The following is a 27102-nucleotide window of genomic DNA, read 5'->3' as shown; positions in this document are numbered from 1 at the left end:
TTACAATCTGCATGTTAGAAAAAATTCAGATCCAATGATTGCGTGAATTTTGATCGGTAAGTCCAATGACCTGAAAAATGTGTGATTGATTTTGTCTCAAGTTTCACAATAAAAGCTTTCCAAGAAGATATTTGATGTTGACATTTTAATGTTTATATCTTTTATGTTGTGATATAATTGCTTTGTTTATTTTATGTATGCCATAATTTCTCGCAGTTGTGAGTGATAAGCTTTATGCTTTGGATTATCTTAAACCTGCTGTCAAGTGAGGAAAATGAATGAGTGGGATTCCATTGTTGGGTCCACAAGGTCGTATGGCTCCTCATATGGTTCATGTGTCCATTCAGCTCAGAAATTGAACACACATTACACCAGACATGACATAGAAGATGGGGAAACTGTTGAGGGAATAGCCTTAAAATATGGACTTACACCAACGGAGCTTCGAAGAATCAACAAACTGTACAGCTCCGATTCCTTGTTCCAAAGGAAATTTTTGTTGATTCCTGACTCACAACCTTCAACCTCAATAACCCCAAAGCAGTCTAGTGTACATATGAATGGGAATTCTTCAGACGTCAATCACAGTACTAACATGCCATCAAAAAAAAGTGACTCAACTGAGTCACCAAAGAGTACTGATTCGATTGAACATAAAAATGACCTCACAAAGAAGACTGAAAAGAATGATGCCTTGTCCTTTCTGCTAAAACTGGACTCACAGATTTCTGCTGGCAAGAAAGCATTCAAGGATCTTAAAGTTGAAGTTCCAGAGGAAATGCCCACTTCTCCTGGCACAGCCAAGTTTACCAAACTGACGACAAAGAATTTTCATAAAAACCATCCCAAAACTATGTTTTCTCATTCAAACTCAGAGGACACTGAACACTTGTTTCAGTTATGACGAAAACATGTAAATGTGGTTTTCACTGTGGCTGGTGTAATTTCAATATCAATTTATCTTGCTACTTGCTATGCTTGTATGTAATCAAGTGTGATTTGGTGTATCAGTATCTATATTAGTCTTTGCTTTCAACTCATGTTAAAACCCATTCAGTCAATTGACTTTGTGCAGGATATTCTGAAATATGGGTTGAATTGAGTGAATGTTTGGCAGAGTGACATTGTTCATGTATTTATTCCTCTCTTTTCTTATTTTAATTTATGTCTTGCAGTCTGCCAGGCTGTTTACAATATGCATGTTTGTGTAGTGTAGCTGTAGTGTTTATCACATCCAATTTTGTGCTGGCATATTTAGTCTCAATTTTAGGTGGTTTCATTTTCAGTGGTTTTTGGTGCACACCAATGCTTGTGTTTAAAGTGGCTCATTTATTTCATTGTATACACAAAGCTCATTAGGAATAGTATTGTTTATGTCACAGAAAAACTTGAAGAAAGGTCAGTTACAAACACAGTTGTGTTTTGTGCACAGTATACATATGCAACAGTTAAAATGCTTTCTTTGTATGCCATGTAATTGTTTGCTGCTTTTGCAAGACAACATTTAACTGATGATGTTGTAAATGTACGCAATGTAAGGCAACATATTTGCAAAGATTTTATTTCATGTGCACCATGGTAACAGAAAAATGCTGTATCTTGTCAAGCAGTTCATAGCTTCCCAAATTTCACCTGATTTCCATAAAGTCCGTGGCACAGTATAAAATGTGCCAAAGATAATATCAACATTACCTGTTGGGATTATTGAACAAGCTTCTTCTTCATTTTTTCCAATGCATTTATGGTGTTTGTATGTGTGTACTAACTGTGTTTTAACTGCACTTTTTGTGACTTCCCTTATTGTAAAACGTAGGTTCATGTTCTTGCTGTGATTGTTGTTTAACCTGTGTCGTTTGTACTTTTCAGAGGTATTTAATAATGTTGCTAATACCATTAATCCAAGCTGACCTCAGACAAGGTAAATGCTATTACAAAGTAAACGTGTGTGGAGCACACATGGTTTATCATCCAACATAACTTGCATCACTGTTTACGTATATATACCAACATTTTCCAAAAAAAGTCGCGAATTCAAAATCACGAATGCAATCAAATTTTTTTACAATGCTTGTGCAAATCTTTCTACAGCATCAGCAATCATTGTTCCCAAGCGATTTCGATATGACTACAGCAAGAGACCTTTGAACAGAAGATACGTGAGGCTCATGCAGATCACACTGCCAAGGTTCAAAGATCAAAGAAACAAGTTTGTCAAAAGGAAAACTGAAGAGCTCAGTGAAAAGGAGAAGATATACCGGCCAAAAGTCGTAAAGAATGGGGTAAGTGTACTCTATTGTTACCCAGAAACTAGATTTACTGTGGTGTCTCCTGCCTGAGTGTTGGTGTGTATTTATCTGTTCTGTTGTGGAACTGACAGCTGTTTGCTTTTTGGTAATGCCATGTATATTTCATCACCGATTTGTTTGCAACATGCTGGAATAATTGGTGAGAGAAATTATAAAAAGGCATTAGTCTGTTAAAAAATCAATGAAGTCTAACCTAATGTGAACTGAAAAATGTCATTAGGATGATAACTATTTTTTTACTTTTCACTTTAAAGCAATGGATAATAACCTTTTGCAGTCGCAGACCCCTTATATAATCAATAATAGTCTACTAAGTTCCTGAAACTGACTTGTTGGTACATTTCTTCATAGAAACACGGGTGACATAATAAGCAGGAAAGGTTAGAAACCTTTTTTTTAATGAACAAAAACCACAAAAATAGAAACACAGGAAAAGTAAAAAATATGTGTAAATTTATCAAGAAAGATGCTCTTATGCTTATTCATGAACCCACTGCAAATCTTCCAAGAACCTTTTGAGGGTCTTGAAGTTTGGGAATGACTGGCACCCTTAAACCATAATCATCATGTTTGTAATAATTGCTCAATTACTATACATACCATATTTAAAAACATGCCAGTTTTGTAGTTGCAATAAAACAAAATTGTCATATTTAAATTTGTAGCATTGCTCCATCTTGTTTCAATGAAACATATATTTTTCTGTAAACAGAGGGTCCTTCATGGCTTGGATGTTTTCTTACACAATGAAATATCTGAAATATTTTCGACACACCCAATGCTATGTGGCTGTTTGAGAGCGGAGATGCCAACTATGGATATGTTTTACAAAGTCCAGTATGAGTTGAGGCAAAATGAAATGGACATTAAGGTAATGTTGGCTTTTGTGTATGCATTGAACTTATATGCAGTGTAACTGTGTAAGATAAACAAAAATGGCATCATAGTTATATGAGTTAATAGGTGACTTGAGTCACACCTCCGGATATAACATTGTCTGTCTTTATAACATTGTTTGACAAAGTTTATGGCCTGTATTTTGTTTTTGTTCATGGGCAGTAGGTAAGTAGGGCACACAATGCCACAATTAGGGATCCAAATTTGGCATTTTATTTAGAATGGCATGTGTAAAACATTGCATTTATGTTTAGCCTATACATATTCTGTCACTTTCATATGCTTTTCGTTGACCCAGATAATTTAATTGGTATATTCTTGACATCATTTAGTTCTTTGAATGTACAAAACGGAACTTTTGAATGTTTGTATGGGAAATTACTCAAATAATAAAATGTGACATGCGACCGGTGACACTGTGTGAAATATTTTGGCATGCTTCCATGATCCACACTCCAGTTGCACCACTAGCTTAAATTTTGTAATATAAACGTGTGTTACAGTATTGTTGTATCAGTAAGTGTTTGGCAAATGTACAAACAGTCATACATGTTTTTTCCAGATATACCCAGGCCGTTTAATTCAATTCACAATTCAAAATTCACCTCATAGTGAAATGAAACCTCTCTTCCCCTCCATGTGTGCAATATTATTTGGAAAACCAAATTGCAAGAAAATGTTGTCCATTTTGAAACAGAACCAATATTTAATGTTACTGGGTAAGATGATTCCTTATTTATATGTGCACAGTTACGATTGTCCACCTTCAATGTTAACATTTAAGAAAATGTGTAAAATCTTAATTGTGGTAAGAGTCAATGGAAGGTAAACCATAATGCACCATTGCTGTTGTAACTTTGATGTAATTTTTTGAAACATTTTTGATCCCATAATAACATTTGTTTCCAAAAATATCTCAGGCCTCATCAGCATTGAATGCTTCTTCTTAGGTTTCCGTTTTAAGTGTTTTTAAACTGAAATGCTGTATTAATTGGAACAATAGATTGGCCCGATTTTTTTATCCCAAACCACAAATGTTAATGGCCCAGTGTTAGGCTTGTGTGATTTTAAAGTGTCTCACATTATCCCCACACTGGTTCGGGCAGTTTGTTAAATATTTTTTATTGCAGGGGGATTAGTGGACGGTAAATACATGAGCACCAAAGAAATTGAGAACTACGCTCAACTCCCATCTCTCGACGAAACACGTGTGAAGTTATCCGCGCAATTGACGTCACTTGTATCATCGACACATGACTTACTACGTAATCCCTCGGCATCCCTGACGGCATCGTTACATCAGCACGCGAACAGTTTGAGCGAAAACAACAAATGACTCCATTGTATGAAAGGAAAAGCAAAATTTCATTGCTAACGATATGCTTGGGGGCGTTATTTTGAATAGCAAGAGCATGGAGACGAGGGAAAAAAACAAAATGGAAGAGTTTTTATTTAAAATTCTTTCGAAAACAATTTTTGCGAAATAAATTTAAACTGTTGCATTAGCGACAAATGGAGTGGGCGTTTAAACCAATTTGTCAGTCAGTCGACATATGCAGTTATTATGACCTCAATACCTACTATTGATGCTGGTTTGATGTATTGTAACTTGCTTACAATATATCCAACAATTTGTAAACTGGGTCGAGACCTATACAACTTGTGTGTTACTGGATTTTGACCTGCTGAAGTGGCGATGTTGTACAATGTGTTACCCGTTGGCTCTGTTACAACACCTTTTCCAGACTGTTTGCAACCTCAGACAATCACACGTTAGATCAATTGTGTAATTACGAAGGGAACATGTACAACGTTTAGATGGTTAAGTGCACAAACAGCAAAACGCGTTTGAACTTTACGATTTAGGATAAATTTTGGAGTTCGCTCTTTACCACAATTCTAATGATTTAGTTTTTTCTGAAAAGTGTGAAATGTGAAACCCACTTCAGTCGTCAAAAAGGATTCGGGCAATCTGCTAGATGGCGCAGTCGAGTTTAAATTATAAACAGTACAATGAGTTTAAATAAATGCAGGTGTGAAACGTGCTGTGGTGTAACATATGGCTATTTGTTTTCTGGAATATCTAAGTTGTACATACGTATATCGGCCTGTACGAATATAGGTAGGACAAAGACAATAAAAGATCTTCCTGTAAACACGCTGATTATCGTAAATTCTGTCTCTGTGGTAAGATTCACTGAATAACGAATTTCCGTTCGTTTAGATGAAAATTGTGTACTGCGTCGTTGTAATACTGTCTGCCTGCAGTTATATGAGGCCCCGCATGTAAATGTCTGTGATAGTGAAAATACGTTAAGCGGACATTCGGGTTCTAGAGTCCAGTTGCTTTGTCGATGTCATCGGTGTCTTCCTTGTCCTCCTTAATATTCTCGTAGACTTTCTCAACTTTCTCAGCCATTTTAGCTTTATGCTGGAGTGTGTCTCCCTTGTACGCCTTGTTCGCAAATCCGCTCGCCGCTTCTCTGAGATCAGATTGTTTTTCGAACAAGATCGCTTTGTTCACCGGAGGGCCTGTGTGCGTAGAAATGGAATTGAAACACTTTATATGGAACATAGGCCTATTTTACCCTGTTGTTAAAGTGTTGTACATGACAAGACAGGGAACAAAAAAATGCTACAGGCTACGTTGTATTTTTAACGACGGGCTACTGACGATGCATGTGAGCGAAAAATATATATTAGTAAAAACAAGCTGAAAAAAGACTTCGAAAGTAATCTAATACTCTTTATCGGCCATAAAGCTTACCGTAGATTTTGCTATCTCATAAATTGTGCATTATTTTCTACGTAGATACGTGATTGGTGTAATTAGAAGAAGGATTTATAGTTTTTCGAACAAAGTTTAAAGCAAACGAACAAAATCTTTGCAACACTCACCGAAATAACTGAGGAAGACTGGAAGAAAGATTAGTCCGTGAACCGTTCCAAGGAGGGTGATGACGAGACACATGCGGAAGAAGAAGATTTGTATAAGTTGGGCGGTTGCCCAGTTAAGGACGATTATTCCAGGAAGATTGGTGAGCGCCACTCCGGCAAAAACCTAAAAATATCGCTTTGTTATTATTGCTTTTATACTCTATGATCGATTTATTTTGCTTGTAACAATTCTTTATAAGTGAACAACTACTTTCAAAGCAAAAAGAGCTTAGGTCACATAGCTATAAAAATCGTGAATTGGCTGTTATAATTTTCGATTAATTTACAGGAAATCGACAATGTAGTATCACTTAGTATAAATTACCACCCAATACACCGCTAAAAAAAAAGTCCATTATCTATTTTTTATATGAATTTATTATCGTTTTTTGAAGCTCTTAAACACGTGTTTCCATTTTGCGGAGAATCCTAAAAACAAACTTTATCACAACTTATCAGCTTACCGCAGGACCCATGGTGGTCATTGTCTCGATCGTACGCTCTTTGCGTGTCAGACTTGTCTTCAGCGAGAACGTCCGAACCACGTGACACGTAAATTCCACAGACAAACCGATTGCCTGCGAAATATAAAGTTCAAGGCCTATTCTTAAACGTCATCATTTTTTACAAAGCGGAAAGAAATGCGACAACGTCGAAAAAAGTATAAATGTTATTTAGACCTCTGCCTACCAGTGGTGAAAATATGCCTCAACGGCCCGAAACATCTTGCCGGTGTATAAGTCGTTTGGTAAAACTCCAACGAGCGAATACAAGACCTAATTTTAGTAAACTTATCTTATAAAACACTCTGCACATCAAACTCACCGCAACGAGATTTATGAGAGACACAGCGTTGAGATCAACTCCCCACAGTGAACATAGACCCGCAGTGTCGACCACGATCATCAAAATCGTGATCAGCGTCACCAGACCAGAGTAGAAATCAAAACCGAGAAGAATGAGGTTGAAGAAGAAGGTGGGGATGATGCAGATTCCCAGCTGGAAGAGTGTCTCCTCAGGCATGGTCAGATATTGCTCGTAATACACGTAGTAGAGCCTGGAGAAAATGCATTGGGAATATACAATGTGCTGAATAAAATGTTTGGCTGCAATGGATTGCATTCGAACAGTGCTGCCTTTTATGCTCTTGAATAGGCAATAAAGGTTATGTAATGTTTTTGTCAGCATATCTGCGCATGGGCTAAGCGTTAGATGAATCGTGTCAGCAACTAACGTTTGGGAATTGACGTTCTAGCCAACTACTTCCTTTCATGTTGGCTTACTGTTGTTGCCACCGGTATTGGTCGACACATATGTTATGTCAAAGAAGCAGAATCGAAATCCATGCCAAGTATTCGGGTGCGATCAATGAAAACACACATTAAAACGACTATTGCGCCAAACTATTTTAACCTCCCCGATGCAATTTATCTTCCACGATGACTCAGATGACTCACGCGTATGGAAACACAGAGAAATCCTCTTCATCGCCGATGATGTTGCTTGCGTTTGAAGCTTTCAACGTTTTAGTTATGTTGTCGCTGAGTTCGCGAGCTTTGATCAAGTTTGCTGTGCAATCCACAGACTTGATGCACACACTGTGGTACGCCATGAAGTAGGACGCTTCCACTACATCCTGTCCACCTCCCATGTAGTCGTTTGTGATGTTCACCGCATTTCCATAAGCCGAATGTCCTCTGTTAAATAGATATATATGGAACAAGTGTTGGTAACATGCTATGAGGTACCCACAGTTAATCTATAGCAAACTGACGCAACTTATAGGGACAGTTTTATGGTAGATGTGGAAATTTTTTTATCATGTCGAATGTAATAGGTAGTTTTTGTTGTTACATTCGTGCCCTCACCCCAACCCCAACGGAATAACATCTTCGCGGTCCCCGAGGGGTGTTATATTTAATATGAATGTACTGATCTACTGGTATATGTCTTTTGCAATATGCCTGGCAGCAACAGGAATTTCATATTTAATATGAAGGTTTGTAATCCGTATTACAGCGGCATAAATACAGCGTTTTTCCGCTTAGTACCCCCATAGAATAGTCTCACATATTTCCAAAAAAATGCAAGTTAACAAAAAATGGCTGAACCCACTGACCCTTTGTTACACTCCAAGCCTGGATTGTCTATGAGGAACCACGGGAGGTATTGCATGAATTCGTTGGGGGTGTAACCATCCTTCCCAACACAAGCAGTACAACGACCTTCCGTGTCGGAGGCGGGGCAGAATTCATCTTGGTTGAACGTGTAATACCGACAACACGAACTCCGTCCCTGGATTCCCTGCTGGGGGAGCCAGTCCACGTAGTCGTCGTACCACGAGGCTGCGGGTGTCTCGATCTTCCAGCTGCATGGAGGCAAAGAATCATGTTGATTGTTGAAAGATTTTGAGGCGAGAAATAGCGTGTCAATTTTTTGACTTTTTTGCGCTGATAGTTGAATATTGTTTAAATTGATGCTAAATCACTATATGTACTGGTTTGTGTTTACAGACAACTCATCACTAACAGCGAAAACATGGCAGGCACTTATTATACTGTGGTTTAATTCATGACTGACATTTTGACACTTGAGGAACGAACAATATCATTTGTTACCTGTCATTACATATCTGCGCTATACAAATACATTCCTCCTTATGTGGCTCTATATAAATACACACCATGTGATTACATTTCAGTTTTAAACCACAAGTCATTTACCCTACATTGATTGCGCAACGAGAAGTGCAAACAATGTTAAGCAGGTATAAAGAGTCCTTCGAGGGATGCGGAAACCGCCTACCTATGTGACCATCGCTCGTACTGAATGTTAAGCTTACTACTCAGGGTTTGAGATGCGTAAGAGAACTGCTGGGTCATTTGTTTGCGGTCGTTTCATATCAGTGCCATACAAATATAGCTAGTAAAGAGAAGCGAAACGCAGTCACAGCCATTAGCTTACATTTCAGTTTCAAACCACGATTTTGTAAATCATTCACTTAATATTGCAATCATGATTGCGCAACAACGAGACCCTTGCATGCAACAAACATTGTACGGGCGTTTGAAGTGCTTCGGGGGTGCGGCAACCGCCTACCTATGTGACCACCGCACGTACAAACTGTTCAACTTACTATTCAGGGTTTTGAGATGCGTATGATACTTGCTGGGTGAGTGAGTAAGTGTCGCATCCTGCTGCAGCGCATATGAGGGAACCGGACGCAGGATCGGAAAAGTTGTAAGGTCCTGAAGAATAACGTCATGAAGATAATTCAACAAAAATAGTTAAATGAATATACCCTGTCGCGTGCCTATTTGAAGGCAATACTTTTACTGAAAATTAATTGCGGGGATGCAGATAGCGTTCCCAGTTAAGCAATTGCACAGGCAAACCCAAAGGTTGTGCAATATATCCATCATGTCAGTGAAAGAGTTTTAATTTTGTATCAAAAATTAACGGAATTGCCACTTTAACAAGGCCGTTTATTAATTACAATATTTTGCCCAAAACATCTGCCAAAATGTGTTTCAGCATACAATATGGCAAAGTAATCTGTCGTATGTGCATAATAATAGTGATATGGTTGCTCAGTTGGTACCTTTTGTAACAAAATATACAGGAATGCCCACATCCAGGTACTTCTCCATGTAATCAAAATAATCAAGGACGTATGAATCCTTTGGAACCGAAAGGTCTTGATCGAGACCGACTGTGATTCGAGTTGAGAGCACAATACACCAACACGTCAAACCGGCAAAACCAACCATCTGTAACACATTAATACGGGTGATTAAATACAAATTCCCAGTTGGTTATATTACTATAAGATAATATAATGAGTTTATTGTTATTTTGAAGTGTATTACGTTTAAATAATTTCAACCATTTTCTTCTGCCACCATTTTCTATTCAGTTCAGTATCTAAGCATGGCCACGTCACAGCACCATCTAACGATATGTCACAGCACAATCCAACCATATGTCACAGCACCATCCAGTCATGGTTAAAGCCTTAACCCAACACAAGAAAGGTTCAATTTTCTTCTCACCACTAGGAATCGTACGAGGTCGTTCATTAGGAAGGGAGCGTAATACTTTTGGAAGAAAGTCTCCAGGTAACTCTTCGTTGGCTTCTCGTCTTCACCAACTTTGAAGCAGCAGAAGCAATCAAGTCGGTTTTGCTGCAAAACAACAGTTGGTTTATAACAGTGTTTCCCAAAACTTTTTGTGCACTGAAACGTGCAAGGCGTAACTGACATATTCAGAAGTTTTTGCCTAAAATTAAATTGCTCACAAAACTCTTGTGAATTTTTACATAAGCCTTGGGTTCCGCGGAACCCACATTGGGAGTCAATGGTTTAAAACTTGACATGTTATTATCAACAAAAGAATGCCGAAGTTTCTTTGATTCAAATGAAAAAACTCATTTCTTGAAATTGTAGTACATCGTTTATTTTGCATTCATGTGTTCTGTTGAATTCATATTCACCGGAACCGTAAAGTTTGGCAAACTAACCTCCTGTCGCTTGGCGTCGAGTGAAAGTACTGCGAGGAATGCGGTAATCTGTAGCAGGAAATCCATAAGGATTGCCAAGGCTGCGGCAAGTGCAAACTGTTCCACTGCTGGCATTTCCGTTAAGCACCCGAGGAAGAAGACCGTGCATTCTGTCAACGAGCATAGGAGCATACTGGGAGCAACTTCACCGAAGACACGCCCGATCCTTTCCTCCAAAGAGTCGTCAGTATTTTTTGATTGTCTCTGAAAGGATGTGTTTTGGAAAGTTAAATAAGGCACAATCCAAATTAATCGTCACTGTACATCTTGTGTTTATAACTTATTTACCTGTTATATCATATGCATAATAAAGATAATTTGCGTTTTAGTTAATTGGTATCTTTTATTAAATATAAATTGTTATTATCATTTACAATGCCTAGATGTAAAATTGCTAAGTGCGTATTGTTAAAACGTTTTCGGTTAACTTCTTCAGTGGTGACAAAATCTTTTCAACAAGAATAGTCCTATGTTTTGGTGACTATGCAACATTAAACTTTGCCCAGCTCCCTTTAATTGCACTAATACGTGGGCATTTGTTTACTATTTGTTTCTCGCATTCCGAGTGATTGCAGATATGCCTCGGAGCAAGCTAGTACTTCACATTGCATCAAACTGAAGTAAACACGAAAAACAAGTCACTTATGTCCCGTGACAAGCTCTACGATGACGCAATCAGTGAACGAACAAATATTTGTGACCAAAATCAGGGCAACTGTACCTGGTACTCCAAAGTTAGAATGAAAACATTGTCTGCACCGATTGCCAGAACCAAAAAAGGAACGACTTCGATAACGATGAGTGACGTAGCGTATCCGACGTAACCAAGGATACCGATACTTGTGAAGACTGAAGCTAATATAACAAGGATTCCAGCGATACCCAGGGAGGCTTTGGAGTCAACCTAAATTGTGTTACAAAGTTTTGTTACAAGGTGGTGGTAACGGAGACATGAAAATGAACAGGATTAAATAGTTTGAAAATAACCACGACTATTCCCAGCAAAAAATACTGCCTGATACAAAATTACGTGTTGCTAAGGTGGAGGGTAACTGAGACATGAACATGAGCTTCAAATGAGGGATATTAAGACTCAAACTTCTTAAGTTAAACACAGTGTGACTGTTCCAAGAAAAACAAACGGTTAACTAATACAAAACATAGTAATGTTGATTTGTCGTTATCAGTGACTTAATCGTCTTAACGCAAAAAGGCTTCTACACTATATGCACTTACCGGTATGCGTTTAATCGACGTGTATGTTCCAAGTGCTACGGTGATGTAAACAAATATGACGAGATAACTTATGATGAAAACCACAATGTCGTTTTGGCTAGACCTGACAAGTTCGTCCTCCGGTGATCTCTGCGGAAAATCACACGAACATGTTCATTAATCATGGTTAAAATTAAGTCATTGAAAAACAACGGCATTTCCATGTGTTTATCATTCAAACATTGGTTTCAACTGATAGGTAGTGTCCTATTATATGTTTAGGGGTATTTGCACCCATAGGGCGAGAATTGCGCATCCTAATTTTTAGAACTAGACCTTCATAACGTTGACGACCACCGAAACACATACAACAGATTATAGCAAATACAAATTTATGTATAAGAACTAAAAGCACATTTATTGTGTTTTGTGTTATGCCAAGCAAACATCTGTTTTAAATTATATTTTATCCTCAAAACTCCTTATTTGACTACGCCGTAAGTGTTCATCACTTTTTGTCTGTTGAACCATTTGCCCTCAAATGCACCAACCTCTGAAAAGTAAGCGAAGTCGAAATATTCAGGTTTCCATTCGCTGACCGTTTTTAGAAACATTTGCTCCCAGGCTTTCACCAAAGCAGTGCGGTTATCTGATTTGGGAAAATTGTTCACCACGAAACTAATGATCAACGCGGGAGCTTCATTGTATTTTCCTTCCTGATGATAAGAACAAGACGTGTTTTGTAATTTTAGGATCGTGAAAAATGTTCGTCAACAACGACAAGGTTTCTTAAATTCATGAGCGATTTAAAATTACAGCAGAAAAAAAACAGAAAAAAATCTGGGAATTTAACTGGAAACTGACGAAGCGAACTGGCAAAAGGTCTGTTTTCCAGAAAATAAAAATAACCGTCTTTTAAATAGTGCCAAGACCAGAAAAGTACAATTTACTCACTCACAAGAGTAATAATACCAATCATGTAATAAAATTGGAAATGTAAGTTGTTTTAATTCAATGGCCTTGTAAATGACTGTAATCAAAGCATTGTAATGTAATCCGCTACCTCTTCTTGTCCACCGACAGCTAAGAATGGGAATACTGGTCCTCCGTAATCACCCATGCAGTTCTGCTTCAGGGGCGTCGTGTCCTGGAGTGTTGCAGGGGCTCTGTGACGTAACAAGCGATCACGGGTTGTACGTCACCGACCAAACAACAAATATTCGTGTTTGCACGACAGCTAGTAAACCTTTTCATTCGGTAACCTCACACTGTTCGTATGTTGGTTTAATCACTAAATCATCTCTTGTTGCGCAAGGTACGATAGTTATTGTTCAACTTTTGTTTGGGCTTTCAGGTAAAACAAATGCGTCAGCGCCATTTACGATACGCACAACCAACACAAGTCAGCAAATTCTGTCGTTAAAATTCCATTTTCTTCACTTTAAAAACTCGTTAACTAACTTACTGCACACAGTAAAGAAAATGATCCCTGTAGTCCACTTCGATGAACTCCCCACTTATTCTGTCCGTGTAGTTCGCTGTTTTGTTCATTTCATTGGGGTCGTTTTGCCAGTAGCCCGCTACCGACGTGACAGTGCAGTTTGTGTTGTCCGGTTCAAGAGGTTTAAAACAGATTTCCTGAACATACCCAATAGGCTCCGTTAAAGAATCCTTACTTCGCAAACGCGCCATAATTTTTTTAATATCATTTTCCGTTAATCAAAACAACCTTCAAGCGTGAGCAAAACAATATGGCAATTTAATTTCACACATCGATTTTTTGTATATAGTAAATATTCATGGAAGCATTTGTTTCATAGGATAAATCATTAGTTTTTCATCCCGTAATGGATATTTTTTTAAAAGTCAATATTTTTATATTTTCGTTCGCAGTGAGCACGATTTCTGTGGCGCCATTTAACCCAACAACTGTAAACAATAAAAATGCCATCGACCAATTTCTATTATTTCAAATGGAGATGTTTCGACTCCGGCAAAATATAAACATAACAAACATAACTCACGTTAAGTGTTCCATTGTAGGTGACTCCGTCCAATTCATAATCCACAACCATGTATCTGATTTTGTTTTGGATTTCGAGAAGTTCCACAAAGTATTTCTTGTCCAGAATTTCAGAGAAAGTATAATTGGCTCCGGTATAAGAACGATAAAAGCTCCCGCTCCCTTCATACTCTGGTTTCAGGGTCAATATGATCTACACAAAAAGAGGAAAACGCATTGTTAGTTTGTAACAGATTGGTTCATAACTAATTCAAAATGTCACGATCGAAATGTGCCCGACGACTGTCCAATGAAAAGATAAGGTATATTTTATGTAAAAACGTGTAAATGATCAGGTAAAATTAAATTCCAGTATAGGTGTACAAAAAAACAGTCTGTATTTAGTTACTGCAGTGGTTGGTAGCTGTTAGTTAGGCAAATTATAACGCGTTACATACAACGAGTTGATCATCACGTAACAATACGTTTTCCAAAGTTTTGCCCATCAAAAAAAGTCATGCTCATAGCCAGGGTCTGGGCATTTTGCGTGCAAAAACTGCTGTAAGTTTTTAACTATGTTGTCACGTGCAGTACCTGTTCCGTTCTGTAGAAAGCGCCGAAGTGTTGATCAAAATAATCCTTCTCAATGCGAACCCTGCTGCCATCAGAAGACCAAAGCTCTATTGGATCGGTTGTAAGAATGATAAACTTCATTCCAATGCACAGAACAACGGCCAACACCACGGTAACTATCAACACCAACACTGGATGACGAGCCACGAATTTCCCCCACAACGTACAACCTTTCCGAATGAAGTCCTGGTTACAAAGAAGGTCAAAGTAGATTTTTAAATAAGGCTTTACTTGATCTGAAGATATTCTTTGTTGAAACCAAAAGGAGGAAAATTTACTAAAGTTTTACTTTTTATCACATCCGATTTACTGACAAGGAACGCACGTTGTACAAACAAAATGCGAAGGATGAAACAAGCGGCAATTAATACTGAAGAAAATTACACTGTAACATTTACGTTGCCCCTCAAGGTTACTGAGTAAAACTTTTATTTACCGCAACAAGCAAACTAGCAAATTTGACAGAACATCACAACTGACGAATAGGTCCGTATATCGCGTCCCTTTTGGGTTTAAATTTCAGCTGCACCGAGTAGCATGCTGTCTAATGGTTTATTAATTTTCAAGGTATATTTAAATCCAGTTTATGCTGACCAATAGCAAAGATTAATTGCTTTCATATCAGCCTACTTTTCCGCCTGTGTTTTTGTTTTTGTTGCGGATCCACATTTAAATCTAATAACGTTTATATACTGACATAAAATTAGTCGTTAATTTTTCATGATTTTTACCTGCGTATTTTTACCCAAACGTTCGGAGACGGAAATCTCACTTTCATCGACCAGAGCGCGTCCGAAATTGTCGTAGTTGATATTCACGTCGTCCATCCTAGCGCGGACCTGTTTCTCTATCTCCACCATGCGGAAATCGACTTGGCTCTTGTTGTTGCTCATGTTGCATTGGATTATGAGGAATGCAGCGAAGACCACCACGAACACAAGAAAGATGATAAGCATGATGACGCCGACTCCGTTCGCATCTCCGATCTTAAAAGGCTCCGGTGGAGGAACGACAGGAGGGGGTGCGGGACAGGTCGCCTCGCAGTCTGTGCAGCTACACTCCGGCACGCCCTCTTCCGGCGATTCGTTGCACAAGTAGGAGATTGACGTCATCGGCTGCATCGGTTCCGGTGCTGTGCGATATTGTTTTTTTTAAAGTCCGATTTAAACCTGGTTCTGCGTTCTATGTCAGTGAAATGCAAATTGCTTTTAAACGCAATATATTGACAGTTGCAAAGATCCGTGTTGCCAGCTTGTTAAGCAATGGCATAATTTCGTTCTTTTACCTTTTCAGTTTCAATTTACCGAATCACGCCATAATTTCGACAAGATTTAAATAAACTTTTATTTGCATTTAAATATGCCTCAAATAATGCCCTAGACCTAAGCTAAGTACCCGAATCTTCAATGTCCGGTCCGGTGCCGTTGCCAATTTGGTGGAAGTCCATGTTAAGTGGGGCAACACCGTTGTTCGTGGAACCGAGGTAATCCAGAAACTTCTGTGGCGTGCACGCATCTCCGCTGAAGCCGTTGCACACAAGCGTTATCGCTTTTCCTGCAATAAAACACAAAAACTTGGAGGGCGGTGTAACACCAAACAAGCACATTTCAACTTGTTTAAACCACTTTACTTGTTTTAGGTTTGTCAATATTAATCGTTGTTGTTTTAACGTATATCGTTGGAAACTTTAAAAGTTAAAAAAAATATTCGCTTAAAACGGTAAATATAAAAACAAAGTAATAAACTGTTTTTCAATTTCCGAGCAACTAACAATCTTTTTCGTTTACCATTAGTTTGTGGGAAAATGACGTCCTTGCAAGAAGTGTGAATTTCCTCAGAAAAGTTCTGAGATATGTAGATTGTCTCGTCAGTGACGGTGGGGAAGGAAAAGTTTGCGTTTTGAATTGTTCCCGTCACATTCATGAACGTTGATTGGTCAGGCGAACACGTGATCTGAATAATAGAATTTTTTAAATCAGAAAACAGGCAAATTTGCAAAAAAATGAAAGCAAGCTCATTTTTCATACATACGCAAAAACGAAAAATCAAACTCATTTTTACCAAAAAAGTAAAAAACTGTTTAAACGGTGGCATTATTGAAGTATGTTTAGATACCTCAACTAAAGGATATAACAGTCAAAGAACCATGCCCTTTTTTCGTACAAATATGTTTCACAAACGTGGGCAACATTTTTGTATATTACTCGCCACCCACCGTGCAGTAAAGATTTCGAAAGTTGTAGAGACAGCTCGGACAACGTTGAAACATGAGGACGGAAGCGGTGAGCTGCCTGTCCAAGTTGTTAAGTTGCCCCACGTCGCAACAAGTCTTGGTCACTCCATCAGGGTTAATTAAATCCGGACACACGGTCTCCAATCTTTGATAATGCGGCGAATTCTTGACGAGAGTCGTAGACTCGATGTTTTGCAGGCAAGGAATTTCACCTGGATCGGAAAGCTTTTTTTTAGCTTGTGGATAAAATACAATCTTATACTCAAGTCGTCATCAAAATATCAGCCATCGCACTGCCCAGAGGAACGAACGGATCCGTAACTATTTTGTGGTAAATCCACAAGAAAAATAAACTTTTACTTCTTGTGGCTTTGTTTTATTATCTTTACTTTCTAACAATAGTTTTCTACTTTTCTACGCATCACACGCAAGACGGATCCGCTTAAGTTTATGAAGGAAATTACAAAATGGCGGATGTGCGTTTGTGGTATTCGATGACCGGGTAATTCTATCCACCCCAAAATCTCTACGATCAGCAGCTTTTTTCACAATTTCTTGCTGGAAAGTAAAAAAGAATAGAAATATTACTTGATTGGTCCGCGCCGTTACTTTCAGGAGAAGATCATCTTAAAACCAAGCATAAGGTTTCGGCTTGTTTTTTTTAGTGTGGGTGCATTTATATGTTTTTTGATGTATGGCCTGAATAATTTGATGTTAACGAATCAATCAAAATCAGGCGTTCTACTTGGGTTTCAGAGTGATGTGGAACTACCATAAGCTGATGTGCCAATGTTTCATTTCGTTTATACTGTTTTTATCAACCGACTTTGAATTTTTTGTCGGTATTCGAACCCCAGATTCTCCGGGTTTCGATTTTCGAATCCGGATCACGTTTTTCATACATGTTTTTTGACCATACCGGGGTTTGAACCCAGGATGTCCTGGGCACGAATCCCGACCAGGTTTTCTTCGTGGTATGTAGGTCGGGCGCTTGACCGATATACGATCGATAAAAATATATTCCTCTGTGAGGACATCTAGTGGAGGTTTTTTGTTTCGCAAAAGCGTTTTTGTTTCGCTTTATTTCGAAGCGATAAGCTCTTGTAATTGTCGAAATATAGTCAACACTTTTCACATTATTTGTCGGTTGCTGCACTTTTTTTCAAAAAAGGCAAAATTTAGAATTTATATACGGTTACCTCTTATTTGATAATTGTCAAGATCTGTGTTGTAGCCGCATGAACTGTAAGCCATGCATCTACCAGGCTCATGTATGAATTCGTCGGCAAACTGTAAGAAACACAAAAACATGCATTGGAATTACGAGCAAAGATACAAACTAACCAACAGCCTTACCGTTGCGCAACAGCAAGCGGTCAGAACAATCAAAACACACTTGAAGTCCATATTAGTGGAGTATTATTTCCCACCTCAAAATAAATGCCTATAATTCTAAAATTACTATAATGGTGTTAACATGCTATTGTACTGTATCTCAAAGATTTAATGGCGAACGTTTTTCAATCTAAAACAGTGTTTCCCAAACTTTTTCTGTGCGGATCGCTCGTCTAAAACAATTATTTATTCTCACAAATTCCTCTGTGTTGGCGGATAACCATTTCGGACCTAACGTGTCAATTTATCAAACTTTTTCTCTGCAATGAAGAGTAATTTTAGACCTGACGTGCTACATGAGACCAACTTTCGGTACGACTGACGTCAAAATCAGCCTGTTGCATTTTATTTCCCAGAAAGCCGGGTCCAATGAACACCGTGCGCGGACTTTGCTCCTCGAGCGCAAATTGTTGAGTAGAAACACAAACATACGCATATGTATGTAACGACACAGGTGGTGTGATGCGCTCTCGACCAATCAGAGGGAGTTTTCATATTTACCTCTTTCACTTGCACGACATCGTACGATCATTATGTTCATATCTGCTCTTAAAGGTGATCTGAAAACCGCAACCGAACAAAATGTAAAATAAAAAAAATCGATTTAATTAAAAACTCAAATTTATAAAGCGTTACTATTTAATTGATTTCTGTGCACACTCAAACATTATTTCGGTTGGTTTTTCAAGTAATAAATAAATTAAAATAATAGTAAGAGTTTCCTTTAACTCCGGCCACTCTTAACAGACCTCCATCCATATGTTTGGACAACCCTCCCCCTCTCTTTGGTGGTTGATTACTAAATACGCAAACAGGTTTTGGTGTAAGTTAAACAACGGGGCTACTGTTAGTTCAAAGTCTGAACCCATTGTCACCCTATGCGCAGATGTGACGTAACGCGCATTTTACTCCGAAATAAACCAACAGAAAACATACAACTGATGACTCTTAAAAAAAATGTAGAATTTGTATGCGGTTGTGTTATGCTGCCTTGTACGTATACGTATCGGCTATGCACATAAATGCACATTTTTGAGATTTGAGTTACAATGGAAATTGTTGCGTGCGGATACAGACATTTCGTGATGTTTCGTCAAACAAGATTTCATTCGTTTTCGGTTATGTGTATAGGGCTCGTGAGGGAAACAGCTTTTCTTATCAGCACCAATGTTTACCTGTCCGGTTTACAGAGCGGTAAGGTGCCTGATACTGCGGTGTCTCGCAGTCAGCTTAAATATTTGATTTGCTTGGGATATTTTTTAATAAAGGTTCAAATGCACAGCGGTCGTAAACTTGTTCGCTACATTAACCTCTGTGTTCCATTATCCTTAAGCAAGCAGCAGGTTAAGCTAAAAACAACGCGGAGAAACCTACTAATTCTAAACGATGCTGGGCGTACATTGGCACCACTACATACTTTTTGTATGTAAGACGTGTTACACAATGTGGTTATGAAATTTCCTAACATTTAAGCACTTTTTACTATTTTTACCCGTCGCAGATTAGAACACTATAATCCAGGACTCGTTACAATAAATCCTGACGTGTACGGCAACTGTATACTGCATCTTCGCAACCACTTTAATCAAATATTTGCCTCTTACATATAGTTAATTATCAAGAGCAATTACAGGACTTATATATTTCACAGACACGTGGACACTGACGTTGCAATGTCACGCGAACTGTAACCCCGGCAACCAGTGGCAACGCAGTATGCCGAAGTCTCAAATGTACAAGCGTTGACAAACATTTTGCAGGCATTCCGCCTATTTAACAGCAACATAAAGTTTGACATGTCTCTACAAACATTTTCTTGTAATTTTAAGCGAACAACGACAAATATAAACTCTTGTACTTTGACCAGACAGTGGCGTGACCGGGCTGTAAAAGTCATTCCGTAAAAAAGCAAGTTTGGGCGCAGCTCAGAGTACTCGCTACCATTGTTTTAAGCGACAGTGAATCAACCGGGTTTATGTACATGCTATTACTTAACTTTGCCGCTAATAAAATAGGAACCGTGGCGCCAGTGAGGGAAACTGTGTTGTTTGCACAAATGTTACAACGTTCCCACAAACTACCAACCTGCGAGCGTCAAACCAGGTATTGGCGCCCATTGATTGATGGATATACGTAATTATCTCAATCAAAATTTGTACACTTTAATAAAATATGTAAAATTTTGTGCACAATGTTCTTTGCAATGAAGTCCATTCAATCTGCATAACTGACACTAATTGATAATATAATAATTTCAAAATAGAATATTTTCTGTGGCTAAACACGTGAGTGAAGTAACAGAAACAGCCAACATGCACAGCGTGATAATGGAACGTGATTTCAGTGCAGGCCATGAACTGGTTGGAGATCCGCCACCAACTACAGACCTTGCACCGATCGGGGAGTTGCAGAGTTTATTTGTGCAGCAGGTGCCACTTGATGTCGTACTCGAGGCCAGACGTTGACACATAGCCGGAGATGCACAGCCAAGATTTAGCTAAACATAAAATGCTATGTATAGAAAAAACTGTAACGAAAGACGAGCGCTGTGCGTAGAGGGCAGGGGTTGGCAACCAGCAACTCTGGTGCCACGTGCGTTTTTTTACCGCTCTGTTGTGGCTCCACGGAGAAGGGAATCTCGGTTTTTAACAAAACCGTAACAAAAACAAAATTCAATATCAATACGTTGGGGAAGCTGGGCTGGACCTCTACGTTTTTCTAAAGTTACAGTGACGATTATTTTGTTTCCTTTACCTTACAGGGTCAAATGATCGTTTTGTGGCTCCGCGTATGTTTCAATTAAGTGTATACAACGGGTCGAATTGGCTGTTAATATGCAAAAGGAATGTGGACCTCTACTATAGGGCATACTGTATGCCGCATACATATTAATAAGAATATTACCTGATTTGCTGACATCATTTTTATGCATTTCTCACCAGGGGAGCACATCTTTCTGTCTGTCTTTTTGCAACTAGTGTCTTTGCACGTATGACAAATCAACGTCATCGCTGATGCCGCGACGTCATTTACTGCGCCGGGGGATTGTACCGTCGGCTTGGTCGCCTTAGTTAAACCTGTTTGGATGGTTCCATTAGATGTGGTTGGAGTTTTGGTTGGAGACGCATTTTCAGGCTTACCTGTGGAGGATTTCTTCCTTCCACGTTTTCTTGTTTTTTTCTTGCGATTTTTTCCGTGCTTGGCCTTGGAAAGTTTTTTCTTTCTTTTAAATTTTCCTCGACCTTTACGTTTGGCCAAAGTTTTTTGAACCTTTTTCTGTGCGTTCGTTGTAGAATTCGTGCCATGTGTTACTGGGAAGGAAGAAACTCTTGACTCAATGCCAACCACATTACCGGCTGTTGAGGTGTTTACAATGACGTGCGTCACGTTCAAATTTCCGGTGATCCCGGGGTTTTTGCTTGTTTGCTGTTTGGGTTGCAGATGGCGAAGGTCGACACCTGTCGATGATCCTTTAGTCAGATCGTTATGAGTGGCGTTGGAGTGATAATCCAATTGTTCTTCTTGGGACATCCGTGTCGCTTGTGAGGGAACTAATCCATCTAAATTCTCATAAAGCGTGGAGTTTTCTTTCAGGTTTTCCTCGATAAGTTGGCGAGATAATACTCCCACTGTATGGTCGATCACACTCGAAGGTGGGGTATCATCTCCATTTGACCCCTGGAGTTGTTGATTGTTTAAAACTTCCTCTGTCATGTTAGTCCCATTAACTTTTCCAAACATGTCTTCATCCCGAATTTGTGTTAAGTTAGAAACCAGTGTTCGGACCAACGTGTTGTATCTGCCTGGGGTCTTAGTTGGTGGCGTATGTTTAGTTTTGCCTGAACGTAATTTCTTTTTTCCGCGTTTTCCAGACTTTGTCCTAGAATGTTTTTTCCTTTTTTTAAATTGGCCTCGGCCTTTGGCCACTGTCTTTTTACCTGAAAAAACGTTTTTTGGTTTTGTTGTTGTGGAATCCGTCCCATGTGTCGCTTTGAACGCATTTACGGTTGATTTAATAACAACGTTACCGGCTGTCGGGGTGTTTACAGTGACGTGCGACACGTTAAAGTTTCCGGTGATATTTTGGTTTTCGCTTGTAAATTGTGTTGGTTGCTGATGCCGAGGTTGGTTTTGATCAACTCCTGCCGACGATCCTTTAGTCTCATTTTCTGTGTTGTTAAAGTGATAATCCAAGTGCTCTTCCGATACCATCGTTTGTACAAAATTGACCATTTCCGCTGTATTGTTACGGCCGGCCATTATAGCCATATGTGTGTCATTGTCTTTTTTTGCAATCTTCCGCAGGGTCATGTTGATCATCGGGTGGTGATAATCGTTTAAAACTCTTTCTGTAACGTTCGTTCTGTTTACTTTCACATGCTGGTCTTCATCGTTATATTGTAACAGGTCAACACCAAACGGTGCATGGTGGTGGATGTGCTGCTTCATTACCCTTTCCGTGCTGTGTGTGGGACCCTTATCATTTGCACCGTGGGTGACATTGGTCTTACTTTTCACCCCAGGTACCTCATGGTGCGAATGCCCGTCACCCAGTTTCTGCGTAAACAGTGACGCTTTGCGAGCCAATTCCTCTGTCAACGTTAAATTGTCGTCTTCGAGATGTTCGTACAGTTTTTCCGCCAACACCTCAGCCCTCATCTTGTCGTTGAAAAGTGCAACCAGTTTGTCATCTTCATTTTCCCCGTTCTGCCCGGCTCGTTTCCACAAAGTAAAGTTGGTGATCGTGTGGTCATGCATTGTGTTGTCAATCATAACTTCCACCGTAACATTTGTGCCGTTAAGTCTCACAAGCTCATTCCACGCAGATCCGCGTTCCTCGAAATCATCCACGTGTTCGTCTGACGTTGCATTTGCTTTATAATCTAAACCTATCCCACCATAATTTTCGTATTCGGCCTCTGATGAACTGAAATCAATCGCTGATAACGCTGCAGCTTCTGACGCTGTTGCGCAAAGGTGTTTCACGCAATGGTTCGCTGATGCAGGACATGCTCTGGGAACACAGAAAGGTTTACCAATAACAAGCATATTTGGGACACTTGATGTTTCAAAAGATTAATGTAAAGATGCTTTCCGCAATGGCTTACGTTTGTTTGTATTAGACATTTTTTAAACGATTTAGGATGTAAGGATTCTAACAAATGTATTAGTATTTTGATCCGTATCCTTGGTTCGCCAGAGCAACGCACTTCTTTCTCCATTATTACAAATAAATCGTGAAATCTTGCTGTTTTATGACGTATTTTGGTAAGTTAAAAACTTAGCAATGCAATAGTGTGTTACGTGCAATATACGACAACAGGCATTGATGTTATTAGTTACCCTGGTGACACATACCATATCGTTATGACAAAACTTAGAAAAACACACTCACGAACACCAAGCTCCTTTAGCGTAAGCTTCCTGTAATCCTGAATGGAAGAAAAATCCCGCCTCGATGTTACCGGCAGGTGCGTATTCGCAGAATAAAATAGTTGCTCCTCCAGTTATAACATGCTCTCCGTGAATGTGCACTGGCCCCGTGCAATATTTTATTCCGCAGCCCAATACATGAGAACTGGACCAAACAACCTATACAATGAGTAAATATGGCTCGAATTGAGAAATAGGTTGTATTTGAATAAGCACTTGTACAAGCTGGTGATTATATATCTTTATATATTTGTCTGATAAAACAACATCTACAGAGCTGTTTGGCTACTTGTATTTGTGACAAGAACAGTGTTAACGATGCGGTATACGGTTAATTTGTTCATTTTCTTTCTTTTATTTACACTTACTAACATCTAAATTATTAAATTAAATTAATACTGCGCAAGCAAAATAATAATTTCTGGGCTTTAGACGTAGGTAAACGAATTTACAAATTCGTATAAGAAATGAAACAGCGAAAAATATTTCGTATTAAGACAATGTCAGTTGTCTACTGATTGTCACTGCAGTAAGCTTATGACGAAAGTTTACAAGCTAGTTTTACCTGAGTGTAGTGGTGGCATTCTGCGTTGGGTGGGTTGCAATCCTTTATGTTGTAATCGTAATACTTCTTCTCGTCGTTCCACATAAAAACTGACCTGTCAACCCCGTGTAAATCATCTGCACGCAAAATTGTACCTGACTTTAATGTCGTTGTGGAGTAATGTGAAGATTAGGGTGGCACAGACGTGGATGCAAGATAACTTTTAGAGACTCTAATTCTCGTTGTGATGTCTTAACTATACGAAAAAAATGAGCAAAAACATAAAAATAAAGCTGTGATCAAGGTAAACAGATGGCGGTGTTATTTACTGAACAACTTTGTACATAATGTATGGATGTAAACAGGAAAAGCTTACTAGGAAGTTTTCCGCTGGTAACATAAATGTTCTCTCCCAGAGGTCCATAAATGGGGTGGTGTACTCTTGTCCCATGAGCGTAAATGCATTTGTCCGTTTTCTGTTGAGCGAGTGTGGCAACACTGTCGTCCCACGTCATTAGACGCATGTTGCTAGCCGTTGGCACGACCTGTGTATGAAATAGTGACAAATTATCACTTCCTATAATTTCCTATGTTACAGGTTGGGATGAAACAGTGCCCCACAACGGTCTCTTTCGGTGGGAAATGTGCAAGCACAGAATAAGCAATGAACTGGCAAAGTTAGGTTTAAGGCTTTCCTCATGTTTTAAGACATACGCGATTGATTTTCTGATTAAAAAGTTCAAAATAACACGTGAGTTATTTGGACAAAAATAATCACGAGAACAATTTTAGTGTGAAGTGTGATTTCTTAACTCTGGCAGAATCTGGCCCTCGATTAGGCATTGTCTCAAAATCAACAAAACAAATCTTGCTTTAAACACAAACTTTTTGTTCCATTTGTTGCATAAAATCAAACAAAATATTTCGACCGATGAAATCGTGTCACAATCACAGTATGTTGCATACCAAGGCTGACAAATTTCGGCCTTAAATTAACGTTTCTGTGATTGTAAAAAAATTACACATACGGTGGAAATCGTCAGGACCAGTTGCAACAGAATGGGGAGTGATTCCCAGAATCAAGTAAAAAGAATCCTATGAAATCGCGTAACGTGTTCGCGTCCCTGTTGCATAATGATTAACTTCCCGCCAACATTCTGCATAATACACGTCACTTCGCATCCTGTTGCCGTCAAATGCAAACCACTCATAATGCAGTGTGTGTATGTCATGACAAGCGCAACTTGCACTTCAAAATCAAGTCTGGGTTATGTGATTTTGTTTGAATTTTTATTTTTGAATAATGGTTGGTTGGTTTGAAATTGTTTAAACCCCAATGAAATAACTTTGGACGTTTCCGACTTGTGGCAGATTTCATCACTGATCTCAATAAACCCAGAGGTTGCCAGAGATATCTGACATTTTTGTATAAAGAAAAAATTGTGCAATAAGTACGCATTCTTTCTCCGTTCTCAAAATGTCGTTGGTATATTTAATGGGAAGCTGTGCATTTAACATTGCGCCATGTCACTAAACTCGAAAACCAAGCCATAAGTAATGATTATGTTGACAATTGCGTTCGTTAATAAACCCTACTTGCCAGTATCGCTGTAATAAAATCGCTCATTACATGGATGTTTTTGTTACGTTTTCAACGTTGCACCCGCATAAATTGATATATTGCAGGAATTCCCAAAGTGGGTTCCATAAAAAATATAAGGTTTCATAAAGTATCTGCTCATAAGCAAAAGCTGTCTAATTTTTTCGTTAAAACTTTGGTAAAGGGCGCATAAAAAACGTCAAATATTAACGATGTAGGTTTACCTTTAAAAAAAAAATCCTTCGCGAACTAAGAAGATACGCTAATATTTTTGATACTTTCGTATAAATAGGAATTCCTAACAATGCCAGCTACCGAATCCAGCAAAAGGTCTAGGTCTGAGTCACTTTAACAAAGTAGGAGCGGGACACGGAAAAATCACGCCCCCTGTGAAGTCTTATCGAGTGCATTCTTGTCCTAATGCTACAGAGACTGTGCTGCACAAGCCCTCAGTCCATAGTTTGCATTACTTACACAAGTCGTTTATTTCTGCCCCTTGTGAAAAGAGTTATTGCCCCTTTTCACGGTTATATATTAACAATAGGATAATCTAAACTTACCCTTCTTCTGTACATGTTGTGAGCGTCCAGCATTTTCTTCATCTCACTTGGGGTGAGATTTGTTGCTGCATTGACGTTAACGACGACAGACAAAGTTGCAACCAAGTAAATAGTGCACTTGTATGATTTCATTTTTGGTCATCGATATCAAAGCCTAACCTAACTGACATCAGCAAAAACACAGATATTGCAAATTACACAAAATTATGCAACCATTATCTACTTACACTATCAGCGTTGCAAGGTAAATTGCCCTGCTTTGACGTTGCAGCAAGCTTGGTGCAAATGCCGGAAGTGAAATCGTGTGCAAAAATAGCTACGTCCGCAACACAGCCGCTATCTACAAAACATTAGGAATTGAACAAACCGAAAGGACGTCCCATACGAAACAGCATTGGGTGAAACGATCTGTCGTTTTGATTTACAACTTTATAATGCTTGATCGACCCTGTAACTATGCTCCAAATATTACAGAAAAAATATAATGATTGCTAGTTGCTTTAGAGACCAATGAAGATACTCAAAGGTTGCACAACGCAACCAGTGCATTGTGTTTTTTCGTATATATTGGCCTGATAAACAAAGGTATGTTTCAATTAGTCGCTTTATACCGAACTGTGGTAAAAAAAAGCGTTTAACAAACAAATAACTGGGTGTGTCAAACTATTTCCTTTTGCAACTCACACACAAATTTTGTAGTGTTTAACTTGTAGTAATAATGAAACTGAGGATGTCACAGCTGCTTTTAGCATTCAGCAACTGTTACATAACGTGCATCGAAGAGTTTTC

At 38.8% G+C, this 27102-nt stretch overlaps 5 protein-coding genes across 5 annotated transcripts; 2 read left to right on the top strand and 3 right to left on the bottom strand.

Annotated features, from left to right (window-relative positions):
- The first annotated feature begins 136 nt into the window (after positions 1–136).
- On the top strand, positions 137–930 carry LOC145897782 (lysM and putative peptidoglycan-binding domain-containing protein 1-like). The gene is made up of 2 exons (XM_082986222.1): positions 137–577; positions 674–930. Exons 1-2 carry the CDS (start codon positions 275–277, stop codon positions 902–904), a joined length of 534 nt encoding a protein of 177 aa, XP_082842348.1. The 5' UTR covers positions 137–274; the 3' UTR covers positions 905–930.
- An 880-nt stretch (positions 931–1810) lies between these two features.
- LOC145897781 (large ribosomal subunit protein uL10m-like) lies at positions 1811–4705 on the top strand. Its single transcript, XM_082986221.1, has 5 exons — positions 1811–1918; positions 2089–2279; positions 3019–3177; positions 3766–3922; positions 4334–4705. Exons 1-5 carry the CDS (start codon positions 1879–1881, stop codon positions 4537–4539), a joined length of 753 nt encoding a protein of 250 aa, XP_082842347.1. The 5' UTR covers positions 1811–1878; the 3' UTR covers positions 4540–4705.
- Positions 4706–5091: 386 nt separating this feature from the next.
- Positions 5092–18244, bottom strand: LOC145898498 (NPC1-like intracellular cholesterol transporter 1). Its single transcript, XM_082986972.1, has 23 exons — positions 18138–18244; positions 17981–18071; positions 16764–16993; positions 16336–16501; positions 15944–16102; positions 15280–15680; positions 14510–14734; positions 13938–14129; positions 13379–13551; positions 12977–13079; positions 12465–12629; positions 11935–12063; positions 11420–11602; positions 10660–10902; positions 10193–10324; positions 9742–9910; positions 9277–9388; positions 8260–8508; positions 7598–7837; positions 6966–7197; positions 6605–6718; positions 6102–6264; positions 5092–5735 (listed from the first exon to the last, which is right to left on the bottom strand). Exons 1-23 carry the CDS (start codon positions 18186–18188, stop codon positions 5536–5538), a joined length of 4122 nt encoding a protein of 1373 aa, XP_082843098.1. The 5' UTR covers positions 18189–18244; the 3' UTR covers positions 5092–5535.
- A 1937-nt stretch (positions 18245–20181) lies between these two features.
- LOC145899307 (uncharacterized) lies at positions 20182–21773 on the bottom strand. The gene is made up of 3 exons (XM_082988048.1): positions 21317–21773; positions 21081–21253; positions 20182–20673 (listed from the first exon to the last, which is right to left on the bottom strand). The coding sequence occupies exons 1-3, from the start codon at positions 21705–21707 to the stop codon at positions 20431–20433; spliced, it is 807 nt and encodes a 268-aa protein (XP_082844174.1). The 5' UTR covers positions 21708–21773; the 3' UTR covers positions 20182–20430.
- A 164-nt stretch (positions 21774–21937) lies between these two features.
- Positions 21938–26650, bottom strand: LOC145898280 (uncharacterized). The gene is made up of 7 exons (XM_082986711.1): positions 26541–26650; positions 26314–26476; positions 24530–24698; positions 24175–24290; positions 23572–23768; positions 22182–23190; positions 21938–22114 (listed from the first exon to the last, which is right to left on the bottom strand). The coding sequence occupies exons 2-7, from the start codon at positions 26443–26445 to the stop codon at positions 21938–21940; spliced, it is 1800 nt and encodes a 599-aa protein (XP_082842837.1). The 5' UTR covers positions 26446–26476; positions 26541–26650.
- Between the last annotated feature and the right edge of the window lie 452 nt (positions 26651–27102).

Source organism: Ascidia mentula, chromosome 4 (assembly GCF_947561715.1).
Source record: "Ascidia mentula chromosome 4, kaAscMent1.1, whole genome shotgun sequence".
Lineage (NCBI taxonomy): Eukaryota > Metazoa > Chordata > Ascidiacea > Phlebobranchia > Ascidiidae > Ascidia > Ascidia mentula.
This window is presented reverse-complemented; position numbering and strand designations above follow the sequence as displayed.